At 37.4% G+C, this 14558-nt stretch overlaps 1 protein-coding gene across 1 annotated transcript; it reads left to right on the top strand.

Moving 5' to 3' along the window:
• On the top strand, positions 1 to 14032 carry CFAP95 (cilia and flagella associated protein 95). Its single transcript, XM_044446562.1, has 6 exons — positions 1 to 280; positions 900 to 1008; positions 1766 to 1887; positions 2567 to 2635; positions 9484 to 9541; positions 13241 to 14032. Exons 1-6 carry the CDS (start codon positions 183 to 185, stop codon positions 13436 to 13438), a joined length of 654 nt encoding a protein of 217 aa, XP_044302497.1. The 5' UTR covers positions 1 to 182; the 3' UTR covers positions 13439 to 14032.
• Positions 14033 to 14558: the final 526 nt, after the last annotated feature.

The raw sequence follows: 14558 nt of genomic DNA, 5'->3' as shown, positions 1-14558 counted from the left end.
TGGCCGAAGGGTTATGCCGTTGTTAATGTTAACAATGAAGTGATGCGAAAAGGGGGCGAGGGGAAGAATATAGGTTGCTGCTTACGTTGCAGCATGAGAGCTTATAGCGAGGCATCTGGAATAAAGTGGAATAGGCATCTGGAATAAAATAAACCCTTGAGAGGGACTAAGGTTTCTGGAAGATGGAATTGGGACCTCCAGATGTGATGCAGCGCAAAGGAGCGCTAACGTTACGCTCCCATACTGCCTACTACGGGAGACCCACTCTGGTGTACCGCTGGTAAGATTAAGCAGTCTAGAGACATCTAGATAAGCGTTCATGTAATCCTGGAGTTTAACTTACAAGACTGACAAATTGTTATTTTTTTTATCTTAGAACCATAGTTGCTTTAACTGTGAAGTTGTTTCCAGTTGTTTGCTTGTTTTTGCAGCTGTGAAAGCCAGACAATTTTGGGTATTTCTAATATGAAGCTTTAAAATTCCATTAAAATTCCATTCCATTTTAAATGTTTATTTGTACATGTATTTATAGGCTACCTATAACTGCCGAGGCCTTCTTAGGCGGCTTACAATACATAAAACATAAAATAAAACACATTAAAACTTATTAAAACATAATGATTTGTTATGTTGTATTCTTTATTGTTCAACATTTTGTTTAATGTTGAGTTCAGACTTTACATTTAGATATCCTGAAAGCATTTAGCTGTGTGTCCTGGCACAGTCTCTAATCAGAAAAAAATTCCATGTTCTTTTTGCCATACTATTTCTGGAAAAGCTGAGAGAAGTCCTAAAAAATATGACTAGCTTTGCACAGATGTATGTGCTTTTTGGTGTGACTATTGTAACCACCTCTTCAGTAGTATTCTTATGACTTTGCACTCTTTTTATTATTACAGGTACTACAATAGAGAGGCTGAACCTAAGGATTATGACATTCATCAAATTCCTTTGGGCTCTAAAAACTTGTGTCGCTCTACCTATTGGCGACTTGGAACCATGGATGAAGTAGGAATTGATTTTTCTATCACTTTAGTGCTGCCTTTGTTTATTACTTTTCTATATTACCCAGTAGCTGAAGCTATATATGTTAAATTTGGAATGTGGTACTGGCATGCATTAATAGTTCTCAACATTCTGTCACTTTGATTATACTTAACACAGATGACAGTGAACTGTTTTTGAGGGGCAGGGTAGGGGGGCAGTTTGTATTGCCTCCTGTGGAACCAGGGCCCATTTCAAAAGTTTGGAGAAGCGATGCATTCCCAACACTATCACAACCAACTCATTTGCTTGTGGTGGGTACATTTTTTACCAATATCTCTAGCAAATGCATTTAACCTTCTACAATGGCATGAATGATGGATATGAGGCCAAATTCTCCCATCTATCAATCAGACTATGGATACAGGCAAATTAATGTTGGGATTAGGCCTGCTTCTTGAAACCAATTCCTGCCCTATGCTTTCCCGGGTAGGGAAGACATGGTGGCAAGTCTGCTTGGGGCAAAGGTTGAAGAAGTGAGGGCAGTAGTGAGGGTAGAGTGGTGCAGGGGTGAAGCACTGGGGGAGAACAGAGGCAGGAGAAGTATAATGGAATGGGGAAAGGGCCAGAACTTCCATAAAAATATGCTGTCTGTAAAAATAGGTACTTAACTTCTTTTAATAGAACACTACCAAAAGCACAAATAATTGTATTTTACATACAATAATGAACTGATACCTGATATGTTTCTTACTTTCTTCACCTTTATGTTTACTTTTAGAAATGGGTAACCACTAGTCAAGATCATCTGTCTCAGCCATATAGAATTAAAGAATATAGGGAACTAGAGATTCAGAAACCTCTGCTGAATGAAGAAAATTTTGACATAGCTGTTCTTGGAAGGTATTTCTGGATGCCTTTGAAGCCACATTCATCATTCAGATTATACTGCATGTATTTCTCTTTCCTCTCTTTTTTCTGTCTTCTGCATCCTGTTCTCAAAAATATTGAACACTATTGATACTGGTGTTCTATACTTTCAGGAATTCCTACACCTTTTCCAAGGTATCTGTCACACAACTTCACCAAATGAACGTGGGATAGAAAATAGAAAGAGTAGCATTCTTCATTAAACCATTCTTGACAAATCCACTGTAGAGTTAAAGTAGTGCTACTGAAATGGAAGGTTCTAATCTGCTTTGTACTACAGATATCTGTCAGAGGGCAAATAGTTTTGCTTTTCAGGTGGTAGTAAGCAGTAAAGTTAAAAATTAAAACATGTTTGAAGTGGTCTGACTCAGTTCATCCAGCAGAGAGCAGTGGTGGCCATTTATAGAAGAAACACACTGTGATAATCCTGGAAACAATGTTGGCTGAGTTAAAAGCAGCTATATGTTGTTGTTGTATGGAAACATGATAAGGACTTTTGCCTTTAGGGCTGCAGTGCTATCCCCTGAACTCAAAGAGACTCACTTTTCAGTAGACATGTATAGGATTGCACTATGACCAATCAAATTTTATTTAAACTACTAAAATCTGGCTTTCACTTAATTCTTTTGATTTTCTCTCCATCTCTCTGCAGGGAGACAGGGCTACCAGAAACAGGCTTTGGAGCTGTTCTGCCATGTCATTCCCCAGATCACTTTAAAATGTCAGTATTTGCAAAACTGTGATAGTTAACTACTTTAACAATGGTGTTCAGACTCTGTAGTGCATTTGCTCTGAGGTGTGGAAAGATGCATCAAATCTTCACAAAAAAACTATTTTTGTACCAGATAATACATGATTTTATTATCTTTTATGAAAGAATGAGTGTACAATATGGTTAATTATTTTAGTGGCTATATTTTACATTAAAATATTGCTATCATGGTACTTACTTTCAATCAAAGAAAAATAAGAAAAGTATTTTTATTCAGCCATTGTGCTATGTTATTTTCCTCTCCCTTCTGCCACCAATAGTTAGATACAACACCTCAACATTGCTTAAGACTGCTCTTAACTGCATGCTTTGGCAAAATTTTGCACTCTGAAATTCTTCCGTTGCTCTGACGTGACCTTAATCCCTGGTGAATAAGAGGTAAATCATACAAATGCTTAGATGAGGAAAAATCCTATAATTCCAGTTTCCCTCCAGTCAGAGGAAGATGGGAGTTGCTTGGATTGGCAGGGATGGGATGCTGTCAGGCTGCATCTAGACTGCAGTGATTCCTTATCTGCACTACCAATTTTTCTCAGATCTCACTAAAAGGCAGCCTTTCTCAAGTGTTAAGCAGGGAAACTCTGCTTTTATCTTAAATCAGTGATTGCAAATAAGAACAGGGTCTCCCTGTTCGTCTATTTCTCCATTCACAGAAAGATGACTGTGTGTGAAGAAAGGAGACTGCCATCTGGGAGCAGAGCTTCCAATTGATCATCCTGTTCTCACAGATCTTACTCAAGTGGTTCCCCCAGGTAGTTTAATACTAAGCATTTCCATTAACCCAGAAAAACATCTGGCTCCCTTCAACCCAGTTAGCAGGAAGTCCACATACGACACAGAATAGTAGATAGGGCAAGATGTTACTAGACTAAGCCTTCTTACCTGGCTTCCAATGGTCTGGCTGCTATACCTGTTATCTTGCTTATTTGGTTCTTTATAGTTTGGGTTTATTCGAACCAACAATATTAGGGGTTAGTGTCAGTTTTACAAGGAAGTATCGTTTTCTTGTAACTGTTCTCTAGATGATGTTAGTAATCTCATGTAAAGATCAGTTAAGGTTGCAATCCTGTACCACTTACTTGGGACTAAGTTTCAATGAAATCAGTGGGAATTTTGTATACACATGTAGAGGATTGTGCTGTAAGAATTTTTCTTGATAACCTTAGTAATACTAATTTTAAAAACTTAAGGTGTGCCTCAGCATGGAGGTAAGTGTAACTGGTTTGTTCTTAAAATAACTTATTGAATCAAAAAGTTGCACTATTTTCATGCAATTTATGGACCTAAAAACATATATTCTAAACATGATTAGCCTTTTGTTCTAAACATGATTAGCCTAAACACGCTAGTAATGGGACAGTCTATAAAAGCTTTAAATAAATAAAGTAGGGGGCTAACATTAAATTTGAGAGAGGTTCTGAATTTTTTAAAGAAGTAAATGACCCTAAGTAAAACAGCAGTACAGCAGAAGGTCCAACCTACTTAAAACACAGGTGAAATAGATTTGAGAACAAAGAAGAGCAACTTAATATGCAGGACCTGGGAATGGACCTGAAGACTTCACATGAAACAAAAGCATGTTCAATTTTAATTAAATCTACACTAATCCAACATGCTTATTTCTTAATAAATATGTTGATACATATTTATTAAACATACATTGACAGAATGTCTAGCATAGTAAAATCTGGTACCTGCTATGTTGTGTGTAAAATATTGCTTGCTGTTCCCCATCCTCTGAAATATGTCAATTAAAAATGCAAAGCATAACTTTTAGCTGCAAATTCTAATTGAACTGAAATGGACTAAAAGCGAAAACTTCAAACTCTGCAAGGAAATATAAACATTAAGGCTACAATTCTATATATGCACTTTCTTGGGGATAAATCCCATTGATTTCAGTGGGGCTTCTAAGTAATGTACAGGATTACACTTGGAAAAAGACTTTGTTTTCTGTTTAAATATGCACAGGATTGTGCCCTAATTCACTGTCTAAAAAAGGCATGAGCTAGTTCAAAGATTAAACCCAATTAGCATCTGCTGATTTCAGTTCGAAAATTAAGTGTAAGTTTCATTTTCTTCCACTGAAATCAGTGGGGCTGAAAAATGCTTCTCATTAGTAAGCTTGTGCCCGGGCCTCAAATAGCTAAGGGTACAGTCCTATGCAGGCTTAAGCAGAAAAGAGTTTTAAAACTTTCAGCATTCTCCAACTAGTCCCATGAGGAATATTTTTCTGTACATGGAGAAACGGAATGAACGGTGAAACTCTGCCCCTATCTCTGATCATTGATTGGCAATAGGAGCAGAGTTTGCTTTGTACTAAAAAAAGGTTGTCCTTGTTAGTTAGCATTGGATGCAGTCTGAGAGAGAAGCTGAAAGGGCAGATGCTTTCCTTATGACATATTCAGCATACAGGTTGAACAGATAGGGAGATAACATATACCTTTGTCTGATACCTTTGATTATAGGAAACCATTGTGTTTCTTCATATTCTGCCCTAAGAGTAGCTTCTTGTTCACAATACAGGTTACACATCAGGACAATCAAGTACTGAGGCACCCACATTTCTCCTTCAGAACCATTCATAGCCTCTCATGGTCCACACAGTCAAAGGCATTGCTGTAGTATATAAAGTGCAGACTGATTATCTTTGGGAATTATTTGGAGCACTTCAGTTGCTAACAGATAGTTGCAATATGATCTGAAGTGCTTCTTCCTTTTTGAAATCTAGCTTAAATGTCAGGCATTTCTTGTTCCATATAGGTTACAATTCTTCATTGCAATGCCTTCAGCATCACTTTGCTTCCATGGGACATTACCGCAATATCCCTAACAAATCGTTATTTGTTTTTCGGCGCCAGGCTAAGACCTTTTTATTTAAGCAACATTTTAAATGCTAAATACAATTGAATTTTATCTGGCCAGGGCGGCTTATTTTATAATGTGTGTTTTAATTAAGATGATTTTATATGGATATTTTAACTTATTGTTTTATCTATGTTGTAAGCCGCCCCGAGGCTTCGGCGAATGGAGCGGCATAAAAATGTTTTAATAAATAAATAAAAATAAATAAACTTGTACTTCTTAGCATCCCCTTTCTTGGTGACTGCAGTGTATATTGAATGTTTCCAGGCTGTGGGACATTGTTTTGGTTACCATATGTGTTGGCATATTCTTGTGAGGATTTGGTCTGATTCAGTCTCTGCCATTTGAAATAGTTCTTTTGGTACCCTAATAGTGAAAGCTTTATTCCTTCCAAGTGCATTCAAAGGAGCTTCCACTTTACAATCTGCTTCTGGTTTTATTTTGGCAGTGAGAATACAGCTGCTCCATCTCTTTAATCCAATAATGTAATCTCTCTGATTTCTAGATTGGCCATCTGGTCATGTCTGTGAGTATTGTTGTCTGATCAGTTGTTTGAATTATGTATTTGCAAGGAAAAGATTGTTGGCTTCACAGAATTCCATGAGTTGCTCTCCTGCTTTATTTTTGACTCCTAGGCCAATTGTAGTACAACACTGGATTCTACTTTGTTTCCTACTTTTGCATTCCAATCACCTTTGATTGTCAGCCTGTCTTGTTTTGGTATGTTATCAACTTCCTCTTGGACACTTGCACATAAGTTATTTTTGATTTTGATTTATTCTTCCTTGGCATCTGTTGTTGAAGTGTAAACTTGGATGATTATGATGATTATTTTTCAGTTAACTTTGTATTACAGCCCCTTATTGCTGCTTCTCCTCAGTATTAGAGTTACTCAGTTTCTTCTGAGTTAGTCACTGCTAGAGTAAAACATTTTGTGCTTGTCTAAGTGAAAATTTCCTCTTCTAGGCCATAATATTTAAATGTCCCATTTCTTCCTTTCCAGTTTCCATAATAAACAACACTTAACATTTAACATTACTTCTAATAATAGAATAAATTGTATGCTCTAGGAGGATCAAAGTATACCATGCAACAGTCACCCAGTTAAGAAATAACATTTAGCATACTGAATCAGTACAGCTTATGTTCCAAAAGGAGGTAAAACCCTCCCAGAGCAACCAGCTAATTACTTGACTAGGATGAATATGATTTGAAAGCCACAAATATGAAGGTTCATCTGCACTTGTCCCTTGGAACAAAACAAGTAAATACTCTTCAAAAGATGAGGTACTCTTGGTATTTTAGCCATGGTCCACTCTCTCATGCTTTTAGTTGTAGTTAACATATAGCTAGTGTTGAGGAATAGTAGTTCATCAACAGCTAGAGGATCACAGGTTCCCCAGCCCTGGACTAGAGGCACCACAGTGATATGCCAGGTGTAACGTCCAGATTTGGCAACTTGGTCCTGTCTTCATCTCTCAAGCTGAAGTACTTGGTGGTAGCTGAGCAATAAGCATCTTGAGAGAATAATGTTTCACTTCTCTTTCTGGTAGGTGCTCCTTGCCTTGGGTAAACATTGTCTGACTCAAAGATCCCTATCTATTGCTTGGACAATGGCACCAGCCAAGCCAAAAGCGGAACATAAAATGCTCTTCCAGATGGAGAATGAGACATACCAGCTGCGTTCTGTTCTTGGACACCTGCCATGTGAGAAATAGCACCTTGCAAATCAGAGATTGTAGAGAGGGCCAGTCGGCCTGCAATCTACTTTTTGGCAATCATGGTTCTGTACTTGAAGTGAATCATTCAGGCAAATTGTTAAGCACAGTGTAAACAATCTCCTATCTTAACAACTTTCTAGCTTTTTTAAAACTTTAATTAAAAATTCATACAGAAAGCATTTTGATGCATTTCATTGTTCATTGCAAAGCCACATATTTGTCAGATCCTATGTCTTTGAATACAGAGGTCTAGTTATCTTCAAACTCAAATATTTATTTAAAATTATCTTTAAGCATCCTTTGAGAGTAGAGCCCTTTCAAGGTGGCATATAGAATAAAAAATACAGAACAAAAATATACAAATAGGTAATAAATATACACTATTTAGAGAGCCACTGTAGTGTAGAAAGCCAGTATGGCATAGTAGTTACAGTGCTGGACTGGAATTCAGAAGATTTGTAGCAATATTATGATTTTGCATACATACAATACTATGTAGCATTATAGCACTTACTGCAGTTTTAGTCCCTACTCAGCTGTGAAGATCACTGGATGACTTTGGGCAAGTTGCAGACCCTCAGCCTAACCTACCTTACAGGGTTGTTGTTGTGGTAATAAAATGGAGAGGAGGAGAATTTGTAAGCCACCCTGAGTTCCTTGCAGGAAGAGGAAAGAAAGGATAATTAATTAATGATATGGGGCTGTGGTAAACTCCTCATTATAGCAATTATTGCAGTTAACATGAAATAATGAGGAACAAGTTTTATTAGCAGCTGTTCTCAAATATTGAAGATCTAGGCCTATTAATCTTTCAACAACAAGAAATTGGGACTCCTCCAACCGACAGTTGTTCAGCACTTCTGCAGAGAAACTTAGCATTCTTGTCTATTTCTCTCATCCATTGGTTAACTCCTGTGAAGTTGTCTAAATCTTTGAATGCTTGGGTCCTTTTGATTTGTTCTCCTTGAAGTGTTCCAGTTTTGTATGTAATGTGATAAATGAATAGTAATGAATAGTCTAGCCTTGAAAACTAGATCTGCACAACAGAAATATAAAAGGAACAGACGAGTAGTGCTGTAAAATATATTGGTGAGTAAGCTGACCATACAGCATAAATTTGATATTTTTCCTCCTCAGCCTCCTCCTGAAAACTAGATTTTATAATACTTATTAGAGCTGGATCATTTGCCTTTTATGGTAATGCTGAGCCTATTTCAAAACGTGAGTCATTGGTTTGAAGCAGGAACTTTACAGAGATCATCTTTTAAAATAAAATATGTGATAGCATTATCATGTTACCAGATGATTGGAGCATGCGTTGTTTTATTTACTTGTTTTATTTACTGACAGTCAGCAGTAAATCATGCATTAATGCATACCAGTGTTTTTATCATAGGGCAGGGATAGGCAGCCTCCGGGGCTTGAAGGCTGCATTGTCCCACAGGGGCCTCACACTTTCTCTGCCATTATCCCAGCATTTCAGCTGGAAAATAAGGTACATGAGGAGCACATTATTTGTCTTCCCTCCACCCAGACACGGTGAGCTGTGTTGCCTACCCCTGTCATAGCATGAAGATAGATGAGGTAGGAAAAGCCATGCTTATGTTTATATATCTGTCCCATTCATATATGAAGTGGAGCACTAGGATATGTAACCAAAGGGGCTTAACCTTCTGCTGTACCCTGCAGTGCTGCCTTAAATCAGGAACTTTTCTGTAGCTGGGCTCTAATATTGAAGGTGAACTAGAGTGAAAGATGGGCTGAGCAGAGTGAAACAGGAAGATGAGGAGAGGGACAGGCGATTCTGCTGCTGCTACTGCTACATCTTGTTACCTGAAGCTATAAGGACTATAACTAGAATCTTTGAATTGGGTCCTAACAATACCAGCATCCTGACCCATGGGCCACTTTTCTGTAATAACTGTGTATACATGTACTTTTAGAACAAAAATAATTAAAAATAAATGTCATGTTTTAGACATTAAAATGGTAAAAATGAATTTTATGTTTCATCTAGTGTCCCATTTGAGTAGCAGGTATCCTTCATTTAGTAAAGATCATATTGTGGAAGACCACAGTATTCACAGTATACGTCTGGGTAAAGGCCGCACTTGATGATGATGATTAAATTATTAGAGAACTTTTAGGGTTAGACCAGATGAAAATGTCATACAAAAGAGTTAATCCTACTACCTATCTTGTATTTTACAGGTTTCTGGACACAACGTATCAAACGGATTATGTTCCACCATATGACTATGTACCATATGTAAGTATATGAGAACAGAAAGAGGCTTTTCTGTTTCATCCAGCCATGCAGAACTTTTTTCTGTCTAAACATGCATAGGATTGCACACTTAATGAGAGCCATAGACACACGTGTTACTTCATTTGGAGAATGCAAAGATTTAGATTATTCTCTTGAGAATGGGCACATGCCCCTCCATTGAATTACAAAACTGTAGTCTAGTCATTGGCATCCGTTGTTACTTGGAAATGTTAGCTTCCGTACGATAAAAACTTCTATCAGTTAAAAGGACCAAGAGAATATTGATCTCTTTCAGTGTGTGTTTTTTAAAAAACTGAATCATTTATGCAGCCAGTTTAGTATCTATTAGAATATTTTACATAGCCAGACCATTAAGTGAGAAATAAAATTGTGTTGAAATGTAATAACTTGATCAGAATTCCTTACTTTGTCAGGGATTTTAGTAGAATGGGAATCGTACTTATATAACCATGGCAACCCATGAAAGAAAGTGTTTGTGTGTCTGTGCACATAAAATTTCAGCTATCGTGCTGGAAGATCTCTCTCACACATGTAGGGCACGCACATGCATATATCCTCTCTGAACAATTTCATCTCATTAAACAAAGTAAACATCAGTTTCTTGCAGCAATAAATCTATCCATTCATTTCAAGTTGATGTGTAAACGTACTTCCCATCTGTAATTTCTCTGACACCTCACATCTGTTCCAACATCCCTACCTATATCAACTAGCTTCCTCTTCCTCCTCCGCTCCCTGTTCCTTATTTCTTAGCCTGTTGTCTGCTTTATTTATCTTCATTCAGATGCTCTTCCTTCTGAGTTTCTTAGTCCTTACATTCCTTGTTTCCTGAAGCCAAATGACCCTTGGCATCTTCTCACATGGTTCCCCAGTCCTGAGCTTCCATGCCCAAGTATTCTGTTCTTTCTGTCCAAAAACAGAATTGTCATCCTATCCCAGAGTCCTGTGTAACTCTTTTGCAAGCCCATCTGACCCTATGCTTTTCCCGTAACACCTGCATTGACTGGCAAATCTAAAGCTGGCCTCTCCTGTTCAGTAGTTAGAAAGTCTGTAAACATCGCATCCCATCATTTCAGCTAAAAGGAATGAAAATTGAGAAGAACAGACTTAGCATTCTTCCTTTCTGCTATTAAGAAAGCTTATCTGTTGTGTATTTACTAACATTTTAGTAGCGTTGTTGAGAATCCCCGTTCTCTTCTCTTCTCTTCTCTTCTCTTCTCTTCTCTTCTCTTCTCACTGATCTTGGAGATGTTGCTTTCAGTATACAGATTAGATGTATGGTCTTTTTCTGCTGAAAAATCAAACACATATCTAGAACTGTGTGATTCAGTTACTGTTCAGAAACTCAAGAAAAATAGCTATGAAAATGTCATTATATCATTATTATATAGAAGAATTTCCCTCTAGTGTTAAATAAAAATGAGGCATGAATTCTTCATAGAAATGAGTAAAGCTTTCAAAAGCCTTTATTTTAGGGCTGAGCTATACTTACTTTATATAGTTTATGAAGGATTCTCAGACGTGGTGATTCCTTTTTATGAATTGAAGATTTACAGTTATTGACTGTAGCTTCTCTAAAACCCCAGGCGATCAATCCATTAGGAGTGTGTGTGTGAAAGCCCTTATCCTCTAATTTAGTTATAAAACAAACATTGGCATCACTGGAATTTGAGGGAGAATTAGGGCAAGTACTGCACCCAGACAAGTAGCTTGATCCCCTATATGACACCTGTTGCTGGACTTCGGTAGGTTTTTTTTTTTTTGGCAAAGAAATAAATTTTTCACATATTATTTAATTGAATCATAAACTGAACGGTGAGATCTGGTTCAAACATAGATGGCATTTGGTGGCAAATCATTGGTTAATTAACAACCCAAAATTAACTAAAAAATGAACAGCTTTAGGTTGTTTTAACCATAAACGTACCAGAGTGCTCATGTTTAGATGTTAACACTAAAAACCTATGGTCATTCACAGGTTTTTGTCTCAAATTGGGAGCAGCATATGTGATGCATGTGTCCCTACAAATCATTGGTTAGTTAACGCATGATTTGCCACTGACATCCTCTGTGGCGTGTGAATTACCTCAATCCTAAGCGTGCTTACTTAAAGCTAACTTAACACTCACTATCAAAAGCAATAGGATATGCCTCAGAGAAAATATGTTTAGCAAGATTTCTAAAAGAAAAACATGATGTTGTTTTTCTTTTAGAAATCCAAATGTGAGATAAAGCTCAGGCCTCCTCCCAAGGCAGACAAAATCTTTCACAAACTTATTTGATTTTAGGATTCTGTATTTGCTCTGAAAAAAGTAGGTGTTCTATCCAGGAACTGTTTCACAAGTTCAGATTTTTCTGTTCAATAGTTATTACTATCCTACTATGTAGGATTCTTCCAGATGGAAGCCTCCTAACACCAATTAAAAAGCATTTTGCACATATTTAGTCTTTTCTTGCTGGTAAAAAAAGAAAGATACCAAAGAAATTGTGGGGAAAAGAATAGTTTCAAAGAGATGTTGTTGTCATGTGGACCCTTCATAAATCAGCCCCAGAAGGCAGTTTGCACGATAAACCTCCCTTGGGAGCATCCATAGTCGTTTCATCAGTTTCTTTTAAAAATAATGCACAGCTTATACCCGGAAAACATGGAGGACAATAGGGAGGAAAGGCCCCAAAAAACCTGTGGACAAGTTTGCCGGCAATATTGCTGTGTAGAAGGGTTAGAGGGGGAGAAAGAGTAGGCCCCCTGCAGCCTGGCAAAGGTCACCATGTGGCCTTGGCAGTGGTAACTAAAGTGTCTCCTGTTTGGAAACACTAAAGACTGCTGCTATAGGTGCCTCGTTAGGGCACGGGACCTTTGCAGGTCCTCCATGTCCCTGTATAATGGCCAATATTACAGGTCTGTTCCTTAAAAAAAGATCAAAATCCAAAAGCTGTGGCAGGTATCTGCCATCTTATTATCTCCCACAGATAATGTTCAGTGTCAATGTTGAGCATTACAGGTTGAGAAATATTAAATGATGGCACTGATCAAAGGCAAGCAGCCAATAAGCTCCTTCCAAAATTGCTGCTGCCATACAGGCATATTCAGGGGGAAGGAGGAAATGACTGGCGGTTGCCACCCTGCCAGGGCATCTAGGTGGTAGTGGCCAGTGGCACCCAGACTATCAACCAGTCAGATACCCAGTGGTAGCAAGCACAGTGGCAGATCCCAGTTTGGCACTGGGCAGTATGCCAAAAGCCTACTGAAGCTAGGTGCCAGCCCTGTTTTGGGTTTGGCTTACTTTTAATATACAATGAAAGGTTACATAGTACATAATTTCCCTATAGCAATTTTAATTCCTGTTCAGAAAGGCTCTGGATTACAAGAAGCAAACAGGTTTTTGTTTCTTATTTTAGACTCTAAAGAGAATATGCATTTCAGCTCAGGGAGAGGCCCGCTGTTAAGTGAAAATCAATTTTAAAACATTGCTGCACTTATTGTCCTTGGCGTGCGCATCTCTGAATCTGAGCCAGATGGTCTGAAAATAGATATTTTATTGGAAGAGAAAATTATAAGCAGAACTAAATTTAAAATCAAAGCTTAAGAGCTGATTATTTTAGCTTGACATACTGCTTTTGTCAAACTTAGTTTCTCATTTTTTCCATTATTAACAAAGTCTAATGTCTTTTCTTTAGGTTACACCTGATACAGTTGGCTACTCTGTAGTTCACAGAAAATGTCATTCTCAGTTTACCGACACAGCAGATTACAGAAGACATGGTATCAATACATGGCAAGACGAGAGTGGTATATATGCTAATGCAGACTTAAAGCAAAAAGTATTTCCTGTAACCAACCCTATACCAACAAATGTGCATGAAAAAGATTCTTAAGCACTAAAAAATAAAGTATTTCTGTATGTATTAGATCTCCAAATTAACACTATAGCATTTAGAACATTTGCTTCCATTATAAATCTAAACACTTATACAGAGGACATAGTAATTGGGATCTGGTTAATTTCCCCTTGTATTTGATCTTTCCGACTAAATTCTATGTTCATGCATGTCTGCATAAACATGCAAACTACTTAATTATCTTTTTATCTGGTGATGCTTGAGATGGAATGGGACTGTATTAACCATGTGTACTACTGTACTATGATCCTTCCCCACTTTTTTGGGAGGGGGCTGTTCAGTAAGCAGATTTTTAAAAAATAAGTATTGCTTAGTTGCACAAGTGCACATTTGCACATGGAAAATACACTGATTAACTAACAAACTATTTTTGATATGCATGAAAATACATAATAACTAAATAAACTGTTCCGAGATCGCGGTTCAAGCAGTGATAATAACATAGAGTACCTCAAGCAAGCATCAAACTTTCCCTTGAAGGATTCTTTTTAAAGTTAATTCAAAATCTGTTAAAAATATTTAATTGATTTATACTTTTTTAACATGGGGAATAAAAGCAGAGTTTATGTATCCAGTGAAGTGTCCCTTTGAACAAATGGAGGAAGTGAAATGAAGAATCTAAAAGCTTTTTAAATAAAGTAACAGCATAGCCAAAATGTTTCTCTAATGAATAATTAGTCCCTGTGGCATTAACCTGTCCCCATGCCAGATTTCTGCCATGCACCAGTATACATTATTGACATTCCACTAGAGGACACTTATGTTGCTGCTACATCAAGAAAATAAGTGGAGTGACAGCATTGGATATTGCCCAGGAAGTGCACTAGTTGAAGACATTCATGTACAACATGCATATTTATCTAAAAAGCACAGTGGATTGGATTCACTGTGTATGACCTAAGAAGTTCTATTGAGTTCAATGAGGTTCAGTCTCAGAAAATTGTATATGGCTGGAATCTTAGTTAGTTGAACTTAGGCTCCAATGAGTTAGTCATGACAACAAGTCCCATACCTTTCAATGACAATTAAGTTCAGACCTCTGTGTGTGTATGAATCTACTTAAAAACCTCATTATATTCAGTGGGTCTTGCTCCCA

The sequence above is a fragment of the Varanus komodoensis genome, unplaced genomic scaffold, assembly GCF_004798865.1.
Source record: "Varanus komodoensis strain SLA01 unplaced genomic scaffold, ASM479886v1 scaffold5, whole genome shotgun sequence".
In the NCBI taxonomy this organism is placed as follows: Eukaryota; Metazoa; Chordata; class Lepidosauria; order Squamata; family Varanidae; genus Varanus; species Varanus komodoensis.
The sequence above is the reverse complement of the archived record's forward strand: the minus strand, read 5'-3'. Positions and strand labels throughout refer to the sequence as shown.

Coding starts and splice junctions, on each gene's coding strand:
- CFAP95 (XM_044446562.1), top strand. CDS start 183: ATGGAATTGGGACCTCCAGATGTGATGCAGCGCAAAGGAGCGCTAACG. Junction 281..899: donor CCCACTCTGGTGTACCGCTG/GTAAGATTAAGC, acceptor TTATTATTACAG/GTACTACAATAGAGAGGCTG. Junction 2,636..9,483: donor TCCCCAGATCACTTTAAAAT/GTCAGTATTTGC, acceptor TGTATTTTACAG/GTTTCTGGACACAACGTATC.